This window comes from Coregonus clupeaformis, chromosome 23 (assembly GCF_020615455.1).
Source record: "Coregonus clupeaformis isolate EN_2021a chromosome 23, ASM2061545v1, whole genome shotgun sequence".
Classification (NCBI taxonomy): Eukaryota; Metazoa; Chordata; class Actinopteri; order Salmoniformes; family Salmonidae; genus Coregonus; species Coregonus clupeaformis.
Window position 1 is genome coordinate 19,451,493 of NC_059214.1, and position 22,291 is coordinate 19,473,783.

Here is a 22,291-nt window from a genome sequence, read left to right on the forward strand (position 1 = left end):
TATCTTAGCTCATTGGTCACCATAGCAACACCCACCCGTAGTATGCGCTCCAGCAGGTATATCTCACTGGTCATCCCCAAAGCCAACACCTCCTTTGGCCGCCATTCCTTCCAGTTCTCTGCTGCCAATGACTGGAACAAATTGCAAAAAATCTCTGAAGCTGGAGACACTTATCTCCCTCACTAACTTTAAGCATCAGTTGTCAGAGCACCTTACCGATCACTGCACCTGTACACAGCCCATCTGAAATTAGCCCGCCCAACTACCTCATCCCTATATTGTTATTTATTTTGCTAATTTGCACCCCAGTATCTCTATTTGCACATCATCTCTTGCACATCTATCATTCCAGTGTTAATACTAATTGTAATTATTTTGCACTATAGCCTATTTATTGCCTTACCTCCATAACTTGCTACATTTGCACACACTGTATATATATTTTCTGTTGTATTTTTGACTTTATGTTTTGTTTTACCTCATATGTAACTCTGTGTTGTTGTTTTTATCGCACTGCTTTGCTTTATCTTGGCCAGGTCGCAGTTGTAAATGAGAACTGGCTTACCTGGTTAAATAAAGGTGAAATAAAAAAAGAAAAAGAAAAAAAAGAAACTATGCTTGCAGAGGTCTGACAAATAATGACATATCATTATGACTTCGGAATTACATTGAACAGGCTGTTATTATTACCAACTCAAGTCAAATAAGTAACTGTTGCTTTGAATCTCGACACTCTACCACAGTAATTGTGGTGGTGACCACAGCCAACAAGTCAATAGCCAGTCAATAGTTGTAATCATAAGATGAAGGAAGTGTACTCACGGCTGGCAGAGCTTGACCAGATCATGGTCGGTGGTGGCTGGGGCAAGGCCTCGGATGTACAGGTTGGTTTTACTGAGCTGCTCCCAACCTGCAGTGCTGGAGCTACTGCTGTTGTTGGTGCTGCTGTTGGTACTGGGGCTGGGCGGAGCCATGGGCTGGGAAGAGGAGGCAACAGGTGGCTGCCAAAGGGAAACACACAGAATGGTGTCAGTCCAAGACAAAACAACATGTCTGTGCAAAGTGCAATACTATTGTTCCCTGCTGCAAAACAAGAGGGAGAAAGAGAGAGAGACAGACACAGATAAATAGATTTCTCTGAATGAAACAGACTACATTGCCTTGCCACATGGATTCAGGGCCATTTAATTGCTTAAAGAAATATATCTGTTACATTTGTATTGATGTCTTGTATTGATGTCAGAGCTAGTGATTGCCAGCCAGAGAGTAATCATGAAACAATAAAAGTCTGCATTTCATTAGTGAGTTAACAAAGCGTGCATGGATTTTATTCCAACCCTCAGCTTTGTCTATGAATCTTGTCTCCTCCATGAGTTACTCAGAGAGATTCTTGAACTCACTCCCACTGTAACCAATATCAGTATTTTAGTGAGCTGGACCAGAAAACCATCTGTCTTCACTACAAGCATATCGTTGTGTGGCCTAGCTAAATCTTCCATATAGGTGCATACTAAAAAATGAACTGTCCCAATACTCCATCATTTGAGAATATTGAGTGGGTGCCCAGTGTGAGGATTAATATTTCATAGAGCAGTGATACATATCGGCAGAAGTCAGCACGAACTGGGTCCAGAGAGACCTGCAGATCTGCTCTGACACTAGTGTGACACTGGAAGGTTGTGCGTGAAAGAGTGAGCACTTCCGATGCCACACCCCCTTGTGACTGACTGACTCCCAACCAGACATGTCAACAACTACACCCCCAGCATGGCTTTCTTGCCATTCCACTGCCCCACTACACTAACATGCAGACTTAAGGTATGGTGCAGAATGTAACTCAACCTCAAGACCAGTACTGCTATTTCTGAACTCTGAGGATCAGCGTGATTGAAACAATGATATGACGCCCATTTTCTGTAACTTGCCGAATGCTAACAACGTACCCTCTCGAATCAAATGGAAAGAGATGAGAAGTTCTGTGATGTGCACGAACAATGTGTCGACCAGTTCTTCCAGCATTGAATTTCAGATATATTTCCAAGATGCTTGGTCTCATTCAATCAACATCTATAAATCAGATGGGCTGTGTCAAGAATGGCTTGATGTCCACATCTCAGAAAACATCCCTTGTGTGATTGAGCAATAGGCTATTATACAGATGTAAGATCTTAATTTGAGACAGTTTGCTACAGCATGAAAATAATCCTGCAGCAACAGGAAATGTGAATTGTTATGTGGATTATAATTACAGACATTTTTGTTGGGGTTGATACATATTTTGTAAGTTAAAACCAAGTCTGATATTTCAAAGTGGAAATTACAAACTTCAGAAGCCTTTTTAAACATTAAATACACTACACGTTGCATGAGGGATGTAGTTCAGTTGGTAGAACATGGCGTTTGCAACGCCAGGGTTGTGGGTTCGATTCCCACGGGGGGCCAGTATGAAAAAATAAAATAATGTATGCACTCACTAACTGTAAATCGCTCTGGATAAGAGCGTCTGCTAAATGACTAAAATGTAAAATGTAATTGCAGGAACATTCTCCTGCAACAGGATGATGAAATTAAGATCCTACATCTGTAGCATGCTTCCTCTTTGTAGGGACACATACACTACCGGTCAAAAGTTTGGACACACCTACTCATTCAAGGGGTTTTCTTGATTTTCACATTGTAGAATAATAGTGAAGACATCAAAACTATGAAATAACACATATGGAATCATGTAGTAATCAAAAAAGTGTTAAACAAATCAAAATATATTTTATATTTGAGATTCTTCTACTATCTTCTACTATCATTTGTTTTTCAACAGGACAATGACCCAACACAGCTCCAGGCTGTGTAAGGGCTATTTTACCAAGAAGGAGAGTGATGGAGTGCTGCATCAGAGGAGTTGGACCGCAGAGTGAAGGAAAAGCAGCCAACAAGTGCTCAGCATATGTGGGAACTCTTTCAAGACTGTTGGAAAAGCATTCCAGGTGAAGCTGGTTGAGAGAATGCCACGAGTGTGCAAAGCTGTCATCAAGGCAAAGGGTGGCTATTTGAAGAATCTCAAATCTCAAATATATTTTTATTTGTTTAACACCTTTTTGGTTACTACATGATTCCATATGTGTTATTTCATAGTTTTGATGCTACCGCACGGCACGCTGTACCGGAGCACCAAGTCTAGGTCCAAGAGGCTTCTTAACAGCTTCTACCTCCAAGCCATAAGACTCCCGAACATCTAATCAAATGGCTACCCAGACTATTTGCATTGCACATTTTTTGGGGTATTCTTTCTTAAAACTGCATTGTTGGTTAAGGGATTGTAAGTAAGCATTTCACTGTAAGGTCTACAACTGTTGTATTCGGCGCATGTGACAAATACAATTTTATTTTATTTTATTTGACTATTATTCTACAATGTAGAAAATTGTAAAAAATTAAGAAAAACCCTGGAATGAGTAGGTGTGTCCAAAGTTTTGACTGGTACTGTATGTTCTGATCTGAAAAGCTTGCCCTCTTCTAAAACTGTTCTGTGTGTCTGTTCTGTGTCTGACACTGATTATCACCCTTCCCCCTCTGAGGAATCACAAGAGAGAAAGCTGATGGAATCCCAAGCATGAAGTAAGTGGTGACAGAATTGTTCAATCCTCAAGATGGACTCGTCCCAAGCAAAGTATCTTCTTCCTTTCCGGTTCACATACCTTCACCATGGAAACCAACTTGACCTGCTGTTTTCAAGACGACAATGATGAGGATTTAATTTCCTTCATTGTTTCACATTCTGACACAAACAGCTCATTGCCTGGGAATTGTTCTGTATGGTGTGAAACTCCTCAAATGAAATGCCTACCTTTTCACAAAGAGTGCTGCTATGACTCTACAATTATCTCAGAGGGCTGTCCTCAATTAACTCTGACGGGACTGTTGGCATTTGGAGGATCCCCTGTATTTTCCCTTTACAGTGGGGAGAACAAGTATTTGATACACTGACGATACACTGACGATATTGCATAACATAAGTATTTGATACATCAGAAAAGCAGAACTTAATATTTGGTATAGAAACCTTTGTTTGCAATTACAGAGATCATACGTTTCCTGTAGGTCTTGACCAGGTTTGCACACACTGCAGCAGGGATTTTGGCCCACTCCTCCATACAGACCTTCTCCAGATCCTTCAGGTTTCGGGGCTGTCGCTGGGCAATACGGACTTTCAGCTCCCTCCAAAGATTTTCTATTGGGTTCAGATCTGGAGACTGGCTAGGCCACTCCAGGACCTTGAGATGCTTCTTACGGAGCCACTCCTTAGTTGCCCTGGCTGTGTGTTTTGGGTCGTTGTCATGCTGGAAGACCCAGCCACGACCCATCTTCAATGCTCTTACTGAGGGAAGGAGGTTGTTGGCCAAGATCTCGCGATACATGGCCCCATCTATCCTCCCCTCAATACGGTGCAGTCGTCCTGTCCCCTTTGCAGAAAAGCATCCCCAAGAATGATGTTTCCACCTCCATGCTTCACGGTTGGGATGGTGTTCTTGGGGTTGTACTCATCCTTCTTCTTCCTCCAAACACGGCGAGTGGAGTTTAGACCAAAAAGCTCTATTTTTGTATCATCAGACCACATGACCTTCTCCTATTCCTCCTCTGGATCATCCAGATGGTCATTGGCAAACTTCAGACGGGCCTGGACATGCGCTGGCTTGAGCAGGGGGACCTTGCGTGCGCTGCAGGATTTTAATCCATGACGGTGTAGTGTGTTTCTAATGGTTTTCTTTGAGACTGTGGTCCCAGCTCTCTTCAGGTCATTGACCAGGTCCTGCCGTGTAGTTCTGGGCTGATCCCTCACCTTCCTCATGATCATTGATGCCCCACGAGGTGAGATCTTGCATGGAGCCCCAGACCGAGGGTGATTGACCGTCATATTGAACTTCTTCCATTTTCTAATAATTGCGCCAACAGTTGTTGCCTTCTCACCAAGCTGCATGCCTATTGTCCTGTAGTCCATCCCAGCCTTGTGCAGGTCTACAATTCTATCCCTGATGTCCTTACACAGCTCTCTGGTCTTGGCCATTGTGGAGAGGTTGGAGTCTGTTTGATTGAGTGTGTGGACAGGTGTCTTTTGTACAGGTAACGAGTTCAAAAAGGTGCAGTTAATACAGGTAATGAGTGGAGAACAGGAGGGCTTCTTAAAGAAAAACTAACAGGTCTGTGAGGGCCGGAATTCTTACTGGTTGGTAGGTGATCAAATACTTATGTCATGCAATAAAATGCAAATTAATTACTTAAAAATCATACAATGTGATTTTCTGGATTTTTGTTTTAGATTCCGTCTCTCACAGTTGAAGTGTACCTATGATAAAAATTACAAACCTCTACATGCTTTGTAAGTAGGAAAACCTGCAAAATCGGCAGTGTATCAAATACTTGTTCTCCCCACTGTATATGGTGGGAGGACAGGTTAAGACATTAATCACCATGCCGTGCATGCTTGTGGTCATAACGTATCGGCTAGAGGTTTTGAGATACGAGGCAAGATACAATTTATCTATCTAGCATCATATCTGACATACGGGCTATTATTAACCTCTAGACAAAGAATGCAACTGACATTAATGCAACTTTCTTATTCCAATCTGCAAAAAATAACCCTGGTCTTTGTCACTGTACTTTTTGAACAGAGAAGTCCATTCCATGAAATACAGCTGAAAAAGTATAAGATGGAAATGTAGCTTTGTCTTGATGAAACCCAACACCCCACTATTCCATGTTTATCTTGCACTCCCTGGATGTTTGCGTTTCGGGCATAAATCTCATGGTGGGATCTATAGGGAATAGGAATTTCCGTTTCAAACCAGCTTTCGCAGCATTTCACTATCCAGTTCACTATCCAGTTCACTACCCGTGGTCGGATATCACAAATTCTAATACTTATTGTTGTATGAGTCATCATTCAGCATCATGTCTCATTCTGTGGACAACAATGTTACTATACATTCAATTAAATAAAGATTACATTGAAAGTCTGGATACGAAGGTGGCATTGAACATTCTCCTATTGAGTTGGCCTTATAACTCAATACACAGTCCTAGCCTAAAAGACATGAGAAAAAGGAGATAAAAGGTCAAAGCTGACGTGTCCTCCTAGGTGACACTGACAGTAGAACCTGATTGAGAATCATTGCATGGATTTTTTAAAACATGTCCCAAATACCATGTATTCAGGTAACATGCAAGAAGAAGGATCACATGTAATCTCCAGGCTATCTGTCAAAGAGTATCATGTCCTGATAGGTCGCTTTACAAAACAGTCAATTATTTCATGTGTTTTCTGTCAACTGTGAAGGTCCTTCAATCACCGGCACCTTAAGTGCACATGGTGCAGGAAAGCTATAGCATTGAGAGCATTGAGTATAGGTCGAGAGCCATGTTGATTGTTCTCATAATGTCAAAGATGGTGTTGTTGGATATTTGTGCTTTATGAACATTTTAACAACAAGCACATAATTATCATGTAGTAATTCATAGCAATCCAATGTATTCAATGGCTTGTTTTAACTTTCTATACATAACTTTCAGTCTGTTCCATGTAATAACGAAGAGAAAGAGAACATTTAGCTCATGACATAATCATTTGATCTCAGCATCAGGCTCTCAACTAGGAAGTGTGCCATCAGCTAAAGCTATATGTGAACAAAGACAATCTTTGAGGAGAATACCAGCAGTTCCCTCGGTTTTCAGTCCTGGCTAAACCCACATCCTAAAGGATAGAAACTCCCTTTTCTACAGGATTGAAAGCCTGTTTGTTTTCATACATCTGCCTGCCTATTGAGCTCCAGAGTCTAATGGAGTGTGATGGGGAGAACCCAGCATCTTATCAGCATGCTCCAGACCAGCACAGCCGTCATATCCGAGCTGGAAATACACTGGGCTTCCAGTAACACAGACCGCGCCCTCACAGCACTATCCCAGCCCTGAACTAAAACTGGCCTCTTGTTATGAGAGCGGACTTGAATTATACTGAATATGAATAATCCTGAACTCTTCAACACCATCATGTTAATCCATATCTAAGTTGGGAAAATTGGATGCATGACTGCATTACATTCCACTATGCATACATTTGACATGTGAAACAGCAAGCTACAGAGGCACATCATATTTTCCAAGCTATCATTCGATTATAACAAGGTCATTCCAATACATTTCTTCATGACCTCAATGTTATCTGGGTGGATTATTACATTGTTGTAGGTTTTGAAAATATGATATAGGATGGTTTATATAGAATCCTTCCAGTCATATAAATAGATCATATATCAACATTGGCTAGGCACTGCTACTGAACCAGTTCTACATTGGAACACATTAGGGCAATTCCACAGTAACAGAGTGATGCTGAGACTCAGATTTTTCACTATTGCAAAGTTAAACAAACCAGATAACACTGTGCACAAGGACTACTTTTAACAATTTACACTGAACATTTTACAAAAACACATTTACTTGAAGAACTGTGCAGATGCAAAGTTTGGTAAGAGAATGATTGCACAAACAGCATAAACCATTCTGTTACTAAACTTTGCATCTGCACTGTTCTTCAAGTAAGTGTGTTTTTGTAAAATGATCAGTGGAAATTGTTAAAAGTAGTCCTTGTGAATAGAGTTACATGCTTTGTTTAACTTTGCAATCATTGGTTTTTGTTTGGCACACAAAGTGAAAATTGAATTTGATAACATAAACTATATGATATGAACCATCAACTAAATTAATTGTTGGTTAAAATCCAGGTCACATAAAGGTTGATGAGTAGCTAGATTAAATTAACCTTCAAAGGGCGAAATACAATGACATCAGGACCAAAAAAACAGTAGCAATAGCCTACTAGTTTACTGAAAGAATACAACGAGAATACAGCAGAGTTTCAGAGTAACCCACTAATACTATATGAGTAGAAATACGTTTTAAAATGCCGAGTAAAATTCTGTTTACAAATCAAAACGGAACGTTATGTTCCTCAATTCTCTCTGCGATTAAACTATTCGTCACCATAGGCTGATCAACAAAAAATATCCTGTTTTGCAATTTGAATGAAGTCAGCTTGGTGATGAGGATTACTATTGCATACCTCTTGTATAATCAAATAGTCCATTTACCTGCTTACGATACGGAGTCCTCAATGGGTTGGCAGAATTCGCAAAAATCATCGTCGGTTTCCAAAGTCACAAAACAGATTTTTACCAAATTTATTTCGAAGTATTTGTATCCAATGGCTGTTTAGGAGAAGTTGTACATTTGACCACAGATGTGTTTGTAAAACAAATCGTCTCTTTGCTATACTAAAGCATAGACTATAGGCTACTGTAGGCCTATATAGTATACTGTATTTGACATATACTACCATACAGCGATGGCAATGTATCCGCGAATCAGTCCGAACTTCACTTGCCCAACCCCGTTTGTTTGACTGAGTTCATTGATTTGCATTGAGTCTTCCGCAGAACCGACCCTGATACCGTGGGGAAAAACCATTACTCTATCCGGTATAGGGACGATGACTTCACTGGATAACATGAAAGCAACACTATATAATAACTTTTTTTTGCAAATTCCACGGAGATAATCTACTACAAAACAGCGTATATAAGATGTAGAGGCCATGCTGGTTAATAGCTGGTATGATAAAATAATAGGTCTATAAACGATAGATTGTTAAAATGTTTCCCCGTTTCGCTACACTTCGTCTAGTCTGGAATGCATACCAAACATTCCATAGTGCGGCCATCAGATAGTTAAAGGAGCAGTACGATATTTTTGATCGAGCCAGGACTCGTATCATATTACAATTTGAAGAATATTTAAGAAATTGAATGAACACAGGCCACAACTTAGTCCATTAAACACAAATGATTGAATTGTTGTGAAGATAAACAACACTGAAAGAAAAAGGCAATTGAGGGTTATGACCCTCGTTGAAATAAGTATTAATCAGACTGATGAAAGCAGACAAAAGAGAGCAAACAGTGAGATGAAAATACACATGGAATTTTTTTATTGAAAAGATATATAACCAATTGAAAATTGTATAATTTCAACAGTTCTAATCCAGTAACAGTTACAAGGTCTATGGGTGGTATCGATGGGAAGTAACTGTGCAAAGACACTGCATGCAACAGTTAGGATTCAAGCCACTCTTCAGCAGAGATCCCAATTGTGAGTGGTAGGGTGACCCAGCTTTTTATTATAGCAAAACATAAACTCAGAGGCTGCACTAGGCTGTAAATCAAAACCAATTCACCTGCCATTCTCAGTCTCTGATTAGAAAACCAACAGTGATGGTGTAGTCAGAATGTGAATGCATGCTGACCTTCAGTGGTTGTTGCCTTTGTGGTCACCTTTTTGACCTCTTTCTTGTTCCGCCAGGCTCTTTCTTTCACCTGGCTTGTATGTTATCCTTTACATCCTTTCTCCAAGCTGCATTTCCTGTCTTTAACTAAGTATATTAGTTTTGTTCGCCCTTTTGTGTCAGGGGCTTTGAACCAACTGCTAATGAGATTATGCAACATCTGGTCTTTTGACCACTGCAAACAGAGCAATGTCAACTTTGGTCTAAAACCAAATCAGCCCAAAAAGCCAATCACAATAAAACGTTTCCTTTTGGTTTCAGCATGGCCTCACTTTAAGCCTGAACAATACGGATGTTCTACTAAAAGCTCTAATTTGAGTCTTTCCTTCCTCTTTTTTCCTTGTTGAATTAATTTAGGTTGTCAAAGTAAAATGTAAATGTAATGTAAATGATACTGTATATTAATTTTGAAATACGTAGACGTTTTAACATATGGTTTCCTAAAAGACACCGCAGATAAGAGTCATATAGATAGAGCATGTAGGGAGGTCCTTTGGGCCACCATGAGGTGCCAATATGTTGTGGTCCTCTGTAGCTCAGCTGGTAGAGCACGGCGCTTGTAACGCCAAGGTAGTGGGTTCGATCCCCGGGACCACCCATACACAAAAATGGATGCACGCATGACTGTAAGTCGCTTTGGATAAAAGCATCTGCTAATTGGCATATTATTTATTTTATGTCACCCTTAAAGGGAACAGAGAGACCTGAATCAGCACTCCGTGGAGGTCACTGAGAAATGGAGACCAGGGCGGGGAGAGCGACAGACAGTGGAACTGTCCCTTTTATATAGGAGTCAAAGGTACATATGTTTATTGCCTTAAAGTTGTTACATAAAACATATAGCCAACTGTAATTGTTTTTTCTTGTGAATGCATTTATTGACCTGAAGCTTCATTTATTATTTTCTAAAGGAATTGATACTGACAGTAATGTAATATAATAATATATTCCATTTAGCAGATGCTTTTATCCTAAATGACTTACAGTCATTCGTACATACATTTTATGTACAGTACCAGTCAAAAGTTTGGACACACCTACTCATTCAAGGGGTTTTCTTTATTTTTACTATTTTCTACATTGTAGAATAATAGGGAAGACATCAAACTATGAAATAACACATTTGGAATCATGTAGTAACCAAAAAAGTGTTAAACAAATCAAAATATATTTTACATTTCACATTCTTCAAAGTAGCCCCCCTTTGCCTTGATGACAACTTTGCACACTCTTGGCATTCTCTCTACCAGCTTCACCTGCAATGCTTTTCCAACCGTCTTGAAGGAGATCCCACATATGCTGAGCACTTGTTGGCTGCTTTTCCTTCACTCTGCGGTCCAACTCGACTTGAATTCTAAATAAATCACAGACAGTGTCACCAGCAAAGCACCCCCACACCCTCACACCTCCTCCTCCATGCTTCACGGTGGGAACCACACATGCAGAGATCATCCGTTCACCTACTCTGCATCTCACAAAGACATGGTGGTTGGAACCAAAAAGCTCATATTTGGACTCATCAGACCAAAGGACAGATTTCCACCGGTCTAATGTCCATTGCTTGTGTTTCTTGGCCCAAGCAAATCACTTCTTATTATTGGTGTCCTTGAGTAGTGGTTCCTTTGCAGCAATTCGACCATGAAGGCCTGATTCATGTAGTCTCCTCTGAACAGATGATGTTGAGATGTGGCTGTTACTTGAACTCTGTGAAGCATTTATTTGGGCTGACATTTCTGAGGCTGGTAACTCTAATGAATTTATCCTCTGCAGCAGAGGTAACTCTGGGTCTTCCATTCCTGTGGCGTTCCTCATGAGAGCCAGTTTCATCATTGCGCTTGATGGTTTTTGCGACTGCACTTGAAGAAACTTTCGAAGTTCTTGAAATGTTCCAGATTGACTGACCTTCATGTCTTAAAGTTATGACGGACTGTCATTTCTCTTTGCTTATTTGAGCTGTTCTTGCCATAATATGGGCTTGGTCTTTTACCAAATAGGGCTATCTTCTGTATACCAACCCTACCTTGTCACAACACAACTGATTGGCCCAACGCATTAAAAATAAAATAAATTCCACAAATTAACTTTTAAGAAGGCACACCTGTTAATTGAAATGCATTCCAGGTGACTACCTCATGAAGCTGGTTGAGAGAATGCCACGAGTGTGCAAAGCTGTCATCAAGGCAAAGGGTGGCTTTTTGAAGAATCTCAAATCTCAAATATATTTTGATTTGTTTAACACTTTCTTGGTTACTACATGATTCCATATGTGTTATTTCATAGTTTTGATGTCTTCACTATTATTCTACAATGTAGAAAATAGTAAAAATAAAGAAAAACCCTGGAATGAGTAGGTGTGTCCAAACTTTTTACTAGTACTGTACGTGAAATAAAAATTCAGATTTGGTGCTCTACAGACTTAAAGCAACACTTCTAGTGCTTGAGAATTTCTGTATACATGAGGTATGACAAATATCTCACCTATGAGTGAACCTACAGTCACAGAAAAGCCTGCAGTGAGATCCAATCTCACACGGCCACAAATCTGTTCCTAAGCAAGCTGTTTTGACATGATACAGTCTCTGCTGAATCGGCAGAGCTAACAAATTATCAGGAAGCAGACCCCTCCCATGCTGTGTGTCTCTTTCAATTTCATTCTGGCTCTATGTCAGACCAAACCCTACAGACATCAGGGCTCTTACAAAGAATCTAGCAGCTTGCCTAATAGATGACAACTATACACACCATGCCACTATACAGTGCCTTGCAAAAGTATTCATCCCCCTTGGCGTTTTTCCTATTTTGTTGCAATACAACCTGTAATTTAAATTGATTTTGGGGGGGATTTCATGTAATGGACATACACAAAATAGTCCAAATTGGTGAAGTGAAATGAAAAAAATAACTTGTTTCAAAACATTCTAGAAAATAAATAATGGAAAAGTGATGAATGCATATGTATTCACCCCCTTTGCTATGAAGCCCCTGAATAAGATCTGGTGCAACCAATTACCTTCACATAATTAGTCAAATAAAGTCCACCTGTGTGCAATCTAAGTGCCACATGATCTGTCACATGATCTCAGTATATATACACCTGTTCTGAAAGGCCCCAGAGTCTGCAACACCACTAAGCAAGGGGCACCACCAAGCAAGTGGCACCATGAAGACCAAGGAGCTCTCCAAACAGGTCAGGGACAAAGTTGTGGAGAAGTACAGATCAGGGTTGGGTTATAAAAAAAGATCAGAAACTTTGAACATCCCACGGAGCACCATTACATCTATTATTAAAAAATTGAAAGAATATGGCACAACAACAAACCTGCCAAGAGAGGGCCGCCCACCAAAACTCACGGACCAGGCAAGGAGGGTATTAATCAGAGAGGCAACAAAGACACCAAAGATAAACCTGAAGGAGCTGCAAAGCTCCACAGTGGAGATTGGAGTATCTGTCCATAGGACCACTTTAAGCCGTACACTCCACAGAGCTGGGCTTTACGGAAGAGTGGCCAGAAAAGGCCATTGCTTGAAGAAAAAAATAAGCAAACAGGTTTGGTGTTCGCCAAAAGGCATGTGGGAGACTCCCCAAACATATGGAAGAAGGTACTCTGGTCAGATGAGACTAAAATTGAGCTTTTTGGCCATCAAGGAAAACGCTATGTCTGGCGCAAACCCAACACCTCTCATCACCCCGAGAACACCATCCCCACAGTGAAGCATGGTGGTGGCAGCATCATGCTGTGGGGATGTTTTTCATCGGCAGGGACTGGGAAACTGGTCAGAATTGAAGGAATACAGGGAAATTCTTGAGAGAAACCTGTTTCAGTCTTCCAGAGATTTGAGACTGGGACGGAGGTTCACCTTCCAGCAGGACAATGACCCTAAGCATACTGCTAAAACAACACTCAAGTGGTTTAAGGGGAATGTCTTGGAATGGCCTAGTCAAAGCCCAGACCTCAATCCAATTGAGAATCTGTGGTATGACTTAAAGATTGCTGTACACCAGCGGAAGCCATCCAACTTGAAGGAGCTGGAGCAGTTTTGCATTGAAGAATGGGCAAAAATCCCAGTGGCTAGATGTGCCAAGCTTATAGAGACATACCCCAAGAGACTTACAGCTGTAATTGCTGCAAAAGGTGGCTCTACAAAGTATTGACTTTGGGGGGTGAATAGTTATGCACGCTCAAGTTTTCAGGTTTTTTGTCTTATTTCTTGTTTGTTTCACAATATAAAATATTTTGCATCTTCAAAGTGGTAGGCATGTTGTGTAAATCAAATGATACAAACCCCCCAAAAATCCATTTTAATTCCAGGTTGTAAGGCAACAAAATAGGAAAAATGCCAAGGGGGGTGAATACTTTCGCAAGCCACAGTACATGCCAATTTTAGCCATTCATGGTAATGGTAGGTACAAGACTGCAACAGCTTTCCTTTGCTGAATTGCTGGTAAGGAAATCCGCTACTTCATCATTCAAGGAATCAGGCACTCACAGCACATATAATCATAAGAATCAGTTTGTCTCGAAACTAACAGCAGCTGTACGGTTTAACATAACAGGTTGACATCTCCCATCCATTTCCGTCCTCTCCGTTAGCTCGCTCAGAGTGAGATACAGCAATACCACAGCACCCTGAAAATCAAGTGGAGGAAAGAGAGTCCCAGCAGTACCAGGAAGTAAACAGCTCTGTATATGTACCTTCCTGCCTGGATTATTAGTATTGGGCTATGAAAAGCCAACTGAGAGACCTGAGCACCTAGGACCATACGTCGGGACTACCGGCCGTGGTGACTCCTTGCTGTCCCCAGTCCGCCTGGCCTTGCTGCTATTCCAGTTTCAACTGTTCTGCCTGCGGTTATGGAACCCCTACCTGTCCCAGACCTGCTGTTTTCAACTCTTAATGATCGGCTATGAAAAGCCAACTGAGATTTATTCCTGATTATTATTTGACCATGCTTGTCACTTATGAACATTTTTGAACATCTTGGCATGGTTCTGTTATAATCTTCACCCGGCACAGCCAGAAGAGGACTGGCCACCCCTCATAGCCTGGTTCCTCTCTAGGTTTCTTCCTAGGTTTTCGCCTTTCTAGGGAGTTTTTCCTAGCCACCGTGCTTCTACACCTGCATTACTAGCTGTTTGGGGTTTTAGGCTGGGTTTCTGTACAGCACTTCGAGATATTAGCTGATGTAAGAAGGGCTATATAAAATAAAATTGATTGATTGATTGATGGAAGGGGTGAGTTCAGGGGACAAAGCCCTTCTGAGGCAGCAACAGAATCCTTTTCGACGACTCCCAGCGCACTAGGGTGGAAGCAAGTAAGTCACAAATACAGATGTGTGTGTTTGTGTGTGTGTGTGTGGCATGGTGGTGGGGTAGGAACAGTCAACCTAAAGTTGTCATTATCCAAGATTGGGAGTAGATGAATGGAACGTCTTTCCATACTTCCAAATTCAGAAAATAAAAATTATATGATGATAAGTCAGTTATGAAAATCTCACACAAAACATTATCCATGTATTACATTAGATTAGTTATAAAAGAGACTCTGCAAGGTATCAGGGGTATCAAACTTCAGAGACAATTCAATAAAAGATTTTAGAGTGGATGCTACACTCATGACAATGATGGTCTTACAAACTTTTGCTTTAGACAAACAAAACTTCACAAATGCCTGATACTGAACATTTTAATCAATCATAGTTTTTGCAATGATAAATGGAGAGTAGCTTGGACAGGACAGTACAGTGTAAACATGATGTACTGCTCATCTGTATAAAGCACTCACTGGTCATGTGATGTCAGCACCAGGGATGGGATCATGTGGCAGGTGATCTATGTTTGACTTACCACACCAGCACTGAGGGATAGAAAATCAAAAACGGATGTTTTGATGTCAAAAGCACATTGCTCAATGAGAGAGCTTTGGCTATATTGGTGGCCAGTTGAGAGGGGTTGTAATAGAACATTGCAAACTCACTTTTCAAGTTTTTTATATGTCATACTGAATGCCACATTCATATAAGAGTCCTTCTAAAAATTCTAAGAATGTTTCATCTTGTGCACTGACTAAATGTAGAGCATGCAATGTATTCCAAATATATATATATATTTTTTCATTTCATACTACTCTATATGGCCAATGAGATGTTTTTTTATTATTAGTATTGTTTTACTGTGAAAGCAAATAGGGAACATTGAATAACCCACATCCATTCTCTAATATTCATGTGAAATAATTCATATCCATATTGCTTGAAAATAAATACATGATTTACATGAATGCACCCATTTTCAATTACCTTTTCTATTCCCCGCCTCAGATCCAGTGAGGTGTTTCATAAAGGGGGAATTGATTATCAATGCAATAGCCTGATACGAGATGTTTATGTTTTTCTTATAAATAAGATATGTTCTCATGAAAAAAAGATAAGGGCCTTGATGAGAAGTGAAAATCCAAAATTCTAAAACCCTGACTACACTCTGCCTCCATAATAATTGACTTTGCAAAGTGAAAAAAAGTCGAAATAGATTGCAATATTCCTGCTACATTACAATTGATATTACAGCTCATGTTGCTTTATTTCATTGCATGCTCATTTAAATTGTTTACACAAGAAGCAATGAATAATAAATGATTACCTTCATGGCCCATGTGTCACCATTGACATCTTTCTAACTCTGATGAGGCTTTTCAATGTTTTCTCTATTTTTATGAAAGAGCCTTTTGGCAGAGAGAGCATCAATAGCAGGGTGGGTATTATTGTGCACTGTGTAGGCCTCATTTTGTTCATGTCAAAAGTCCCCAAGAATGAGAATCATAGGAGCACAATGGGTGCTCTTTCAGCCCTGCGCCAACATAAAGCGCAACAACATTGTGCTGTTCAAATGTGTACATTCAGCTCCCAGGCAACTCTCCAAACTGTATTGTAAACATTGTATAGGGCTTTTTAAGCCTCAGCGTAATGCCATTGTTCACAGTCTCTGCATGTAATGTCCGATGGCAGTTAATGTGCTCACCTTCGATGGATTATTATAGGCTTGTGTTGACAAAAAATAAGAGTACAAAATAGTGATTTAATTGGATTTTTAATCATTATTAAGCTTGTAAAAGCTTATTTCCTTCAATGTAAACACTTCTTCAGCAGTATGTTGTTCAAACTATTGCAAATCTGTGAACCCCTAGTTTAGTGGATCACTGAAATACTGGATCACTCACATAGATATATGACACCAGTTTGTACAATGCACTTTGTTATGAATCTAGAAGCAGTCTGTTCTGCGCCACTTGAATTCCTCGATCAAAGTACTGTAGCTAGTCTCCTGTCGAGACAGAAATCCAATTGCTTGAAAAACATGCTAAAACATGCTACGAATTTCTGTGCTTTGTCAATGCTATTCCTGTGACAGTATCTCAAAACGTAACAACAAATGGACGACAACAAAAGCACAAATCATGAATAATGCAATATTTCTGCGCTGACTGAACATGATACAGCTCTTCTATACAAAATCAATATCACAAAAAAGAACATACAATATCACTAAACCTTTAAAGACTCCCAACATCACATACACACCAAAATAAACGGCATGTTTACAGCCAGGGAGAGAAATCTGTGCCAGGCCCCCGCAATAAGATCATAATAGGGTCATTTCATTTGGATCCAAGCAGAGAGGAGTGCAGGACATAGCAGGACAGTGAAATGTAAACCACCGTGTCAGTTATCCACAAATCCATGAGCAAGGCCATGTTTGAAGTGGACAAGCCACTTCTGTATTAAGGCCACCCCACACATATATGGTGTGTCATAAAACAAACTGAATGCGGCCACATCCCTTTCCATGCAGAAATCACATGAATGACCCTATTCTTGAATCAAATTCAAATAATTACTCTTTAGTCAATGAAATAGTAGGATTTGAAGGAAAAAAACACATGGCATATTGCTCATCAGTAGGAAGATGGAGTTTGGTGTCTTTTATCAAGGCAGCATTTTATGACTACATTTCAGCAATGAATGCAGGTGACATTTTGACTAACTTTGGCGAATAAGCTAATACTTTCTCTTCAGACTTTCTCTTTAAATAAAATAAAACCTGCTATTGCTATTATCGCTTATTTTTATGGAAGCTCTTCAAATGATATCAACATGGAAAATAAAACGCCCATGCATTTATAACACAGCTATAATTGTCTGTTTAGCTAACACAATGCCATTCTAAAATCATGTTTATGGTCCTTTTCATTGGATCGATACACTCAGATGTCTATCTCTGTTTGAAAACATATCCTCATTTTACTGTTGCATACTAAGCAGCCTACAGGGCTGCCGCTCTGGGACCTTGTCATTTAATAGGCAGCCAAGCTGATTAAACATGTATGGAGCTTAAGTGATGCAAAGTATTCTGGAAGAGCCTCTTGATGATAAGTGGTGATGCCTGTAGGTCAACTAAGGACTGTCATTTGACCCCCATATGCCCTCAGATTTTCAACACATAATGTATTAATGATGCTGTAAAGAATTCGATGAAACCTGACTTGCGCTCTTATGATCATTCATCACTACGAAATAGCATATCAAATACTACCGTACATAAACAATTCATAATAGTTCAATAAATTGGGTTGGGAGACGCTATCTTGATCTAACACTTAATTATACATGGCAGTGTTTAAGGGATTTAAGAATAACAGTAATCCTATAAATTGTGCATCGTATCTATTAGCCACAGTCTCCCCAATGTAAATCAAATTTGTCATAAGAGTTTTACAGGTGTTGAGATGCACTAAATAGCCAACAGCTGTCCAGGGTGCTTAAGTCATGAAGTAATCTCAATCTATTTTCCTGAATACATAGGCCTATGCGTTTCAAATGACTTAATTAACAGAACCCTAACGAACAAGAAATCTGACAGCCAAAATAGAGTACAATAATCTACCGAGGCAGATGAAGAACATGTTCTTATCAATTGTCGAATCTAACCACGCATTGATCATTTTACAATGTAGAGTCAATCGTCCATTTTAAAGTACATAGAACACTGTTTTACTGTACCTTCGCTTGCAGGTATCGGGGGTAGTAATAGGAGTACTGGGGGTACATCTGCTGTTGCCACACTTTTCCCATGAATATAGAAAGATGAACTAGCCGCACAGGAACTGAAGGTTACTTCAGTATTTCCTTCAATTCCGTTTTGCCTCAGTCAATTTTCTCGTTGTTGGGAGACCTCACCCTGGAAGCAAACAGCGAAACAGTGGAATATCAGCCAGCCTCTGCGCAAATGAACTGCGTTTCTGCGTGGGCGTTGGACCTGCTACGGGTGATGGATACATTCTGACTGGCGCTAAAGTGGTCACAGCAAATGCTGACCAGTTGGCTATTCATGAAATCTCATTCAGAATAGGGTCAAAACAACAGTTTGAATCATTTTGATAATACAATTTGTATTTGAAGATACAATAAGGAAGTTTTAGTCACTGATACACTGGAAGTCCATAGGCCTACTCTCCAATGTTGGACAGGCACTCTCACCTTTGCACAAGCAATCCAAACATTGCCATGTGACATCAATAAGTGCTTCACTGTAATGATGCACTCATATTGGTTCAAGGAGTGGTGGTACACTATACAATGTACACTACCTTTCATGGCATCAAGCAATTTCATGGCAATTTAAATTCATTAACAAAAAAACTAAGCCTGATATGATACCAATGTACAGATCACATGATGCACATGTACTCAAACCAATCTATCACAGTTGCATACCAACAAACATCTGCCAACTGTGCCAAGCCAAAAACAAGTACCATGATTCTACTTGGGTAGCTTATAAGTCTTTAAATCACCATCATATCCTCACACATTAGTCATGGAAACTGCAAGGGAAGGGAGCATATTATATCCGATTTTTGTCCGTGAAACTCATTTATGTCTCACTAACTAACTTTAACTAACTTTAAGCATCAGTTGTCAGAGCAGCTTACCGATCACTGCACCTGTACACAGCCCATCTGAAATTAGCCCACCCAACTACCTCATCCCCATATTGTTATTTATTTTGCTCATTTGCACCCCAGTATCTCTATTTACATTTACATTTACGTCATTTAGCAGACGCTCTTGCACATCATCTCTTGCACATCTATCATTCCAGTGTTAATACTAAATTGTAATTATTTTGCACTATGGCCTGTTTATTGCCTTACCTCCGTAACTTGCTACATTTGCACACACTGTATATATATTTTCTGTTGTATTTTTGACTTTATGTTTTGTTTACCCCATATGTAACTCTGTGTTGTTGTTTTTTATTGCACTGCTTTGCTTTATCTTGGCCAGGTCGCAGTTGTAAATGAGAACCTGTTCTCAACTGGCTTACCTGGTTAAATAAAGGTGAAATAAAATAATTAAAAAATGTGAAAGGTCACAACATGAAATGCAGTGGTCGACCAGATATGGCCCCAAGGCTGCTCTTTGAGTACAGTATAAAAGTACTATTGAAGAAATATTGAATGAATTGTTTAAATGAATTGTTTAAATAATAAGGACACATAGCCACATTGTAATGTAAAATTCGTATCAAGTAGAACCAACTAAGAAGCACTGCGGATGAGAATATAGAATGAGGAACTATATTGTGTTTTTGTAGGGCAGAGTTTAGGACACAAAGCTACAGTATCACAAAGGAAGCTCAGAGAGGTTACTTGCAGGCAACAGGATATATCAACCGCTTTCTTCTGCAATACCACAATTCATATCAAGGGAGAGAAATATTACATGAAAATTAACACATTTTCCTTCTCGGGAATATTTGGTTCTCGATTGTTTAGAACTTTTCATGAATTCCTCCCAAAAATATCCAAACGTATTAGAGTAGTAATGTTCATCTTCATTAAAGTGCAGGCCACCAGCTGATGATGTGATGATGCCTGGGGATGGTCGTATTGCTGTCTGTTGCAAATGTTGTTTGAATCCATTAATGAGGATGAAGAGCTTCTTCGATCCTTTGATCCTGTAGTAATTAAAGCAAGCTAGAGCCACATGGAGACAAACAAACCTTCCATAGGTTTGCAACAGGGACTGTTTAGGCTACTACTACATAGCACTACTACATACTATATTGTAGTAGTGGTTATGGCTCTTTTCTGTCGAGTACAAAGTAGTCCTCCTGAACATAAAAATTATCCATTTTCATTCTCCTTCACCATTGCCATCTAACCGGAGCGCTATAGGTAATGGCATAGCCATAGACTTGGTTTATCCTGTTACGTTTTAAAGGCTCAGAAGGGTCTGTTACGGGTCGCTGGTGGTCTCGGTGCTCCCCTCATTGTCGATTTATTATCTGCTGTCTATCTGTCCTGCTACTCACTTCCAGATGTATATGGATGACATGCTCATTTATCAAATGGAATAGTCCACTACAGAGGCCAGGGAAAAATGTGCACAGGTGAAAAATAGCCCCATAACCCACTCGCGTTATTTCCCACACACTGGATACCGACTAACAACTTCATCACTCTACTGTTGGACCAACAAAAATATATGTTTGAGTTAAGGGAATATTTTTCATACTTAAATGTTTTTACATCGAATAATTGTGACTAAAAAGTAAAAATGCATTATAATACACTGAACAAAAATATAAACGCAACATGTAAAGTCTTGGTCCCATCTTTCATGAGCTGAAATAAAAGATCCCAGAAATGTTCCATCTGCACAAAAAGCTTATTTCTCTCAAATGTTGTGCACAAAGTTGTTCACATCCCTGTTAGTGGAGCATTTCTCCTTTGCCAAGATAATCCATCCACCTGACAGGTGTGGCATATCAAGAAGCTGATTAAACGGCACCTTGTGCTAGGGACAATAAAAGGCCACTGTAAAATGTGAAGTATTGTCACACAACACAATGCCACAGATGTCTCCAGTTTTGAGGGAGTGTGCAATTGGCATGCTGACTGCAGGAATGTCAACCAGAACCGTTGCCAGAGAATTTAATGTTCATTTCTCTACCATAAGCCACCTCCAACGTCGTTTTAGAGAATTTGGCAGTACGTCCAAGTGGCCTCACATCCGCAGACCACGTGTATGACGTCATGTGGGCGAGTGGTTTGCTTATGTCAACGTTGTGAACAGAGTGCCCCATGGTGGTGGTGGAGTTATGGTATGGGCAAGCATAAGCTATGGACAATGAACACAATTGCATTTTATCGATGGCAATTTGAATGCACAGAGATACCGTGACGAGATCCTGAGGCCCATTGTCATGCCATTCATCCGCTGCCATCACCTCATGTTTCAGTATGATAATGCACAGCCCCAATGTCGCAAGGATATGTACACAATTCCTGGAAGCTGAAAACGTCCCAGTTCTTCCATTGCCTGCATACTCACCAGACATGTCACCCATTGAGCATGTTTGGGATGCTCTGGATTGACGTGTATGACAGCGTGTTCCAGTTCCCGCCCATAGATTAGGGCCTAATGAATTTATTGGAATTGACTGATTTCCTTATATGAACTGTAACTCAGTAAAATCCTTGAAATTGTTGCATGTTGCGTTCAGCATATTTTGGTTGTGAAGATTGATTATGGAATTGTTTTCAAACTATTGAAATAAATAGGAGATTTAATTGATTTGGTTTTATTTAATTGATTTGGTGTCAAGTCTCAGGAGCCAGTTGAGTTTGGTGCTTTCTGTCATATTGACAAAAGCTCTGTGTTGTCATAGGGGTTGTAGCCTACAGGTGAGGACAACCGTCAGGTTGTCCTCACCTGATGATGAACTCATCTTGGTGAGATGTATTTGCTGAAAACCACAGCATATAATGGCTGAATACTGCCATGTTTACATGTGTCTAAAGTTGTATTATTTTAAATTACTCCTAGCACAAATT

The 22,291-nt window shown here is 40.0% G+C and overlaps 1 protein-coding gene across 6 annotated transcripts in view; it reads right to left on the reverse strand.

Annotated features, from left to right (window-relative positions):
* Positions 1 to 18,674, reverse strand: part of LOC121536827 (RNA-binding motif, single-stranded-interacting protein 1-like) — a 47,172-nt gene extending 28,498 nt beyond the window's left edge. For 2 of the 6 annotated variants that reach the window (XM_041844408.1, XM_041844411.2), the window contains exons 1-2: positions 18,450 to 18,672; positions 823 to 1,001 (exon numbers count right to left, since the gene is read on the reverse strand). In XM_041844408.1, the coding sequence (XP_041700342.1) occupies positions 823 to 1,001; positions 18,450 to 18,521 (251 nt within the window). In that variant the 5' untranslated portion in view covers positions 18,522 to 18,672. Of the gene's footprint in view, positions 1 to 822; positions 1,002 to 8,144; positions 8,484 to 18,449 lie in introns of those variants that run through there. The other 4 variants (XM_041844412.2, XM_041844410.2, XM_041844407.1 and 1 more) reach the window with 3 other exon arrangements.
* Between the last annotated feature and the right edge of the window lie 3,617 nt (positions 18,675 to 22,291).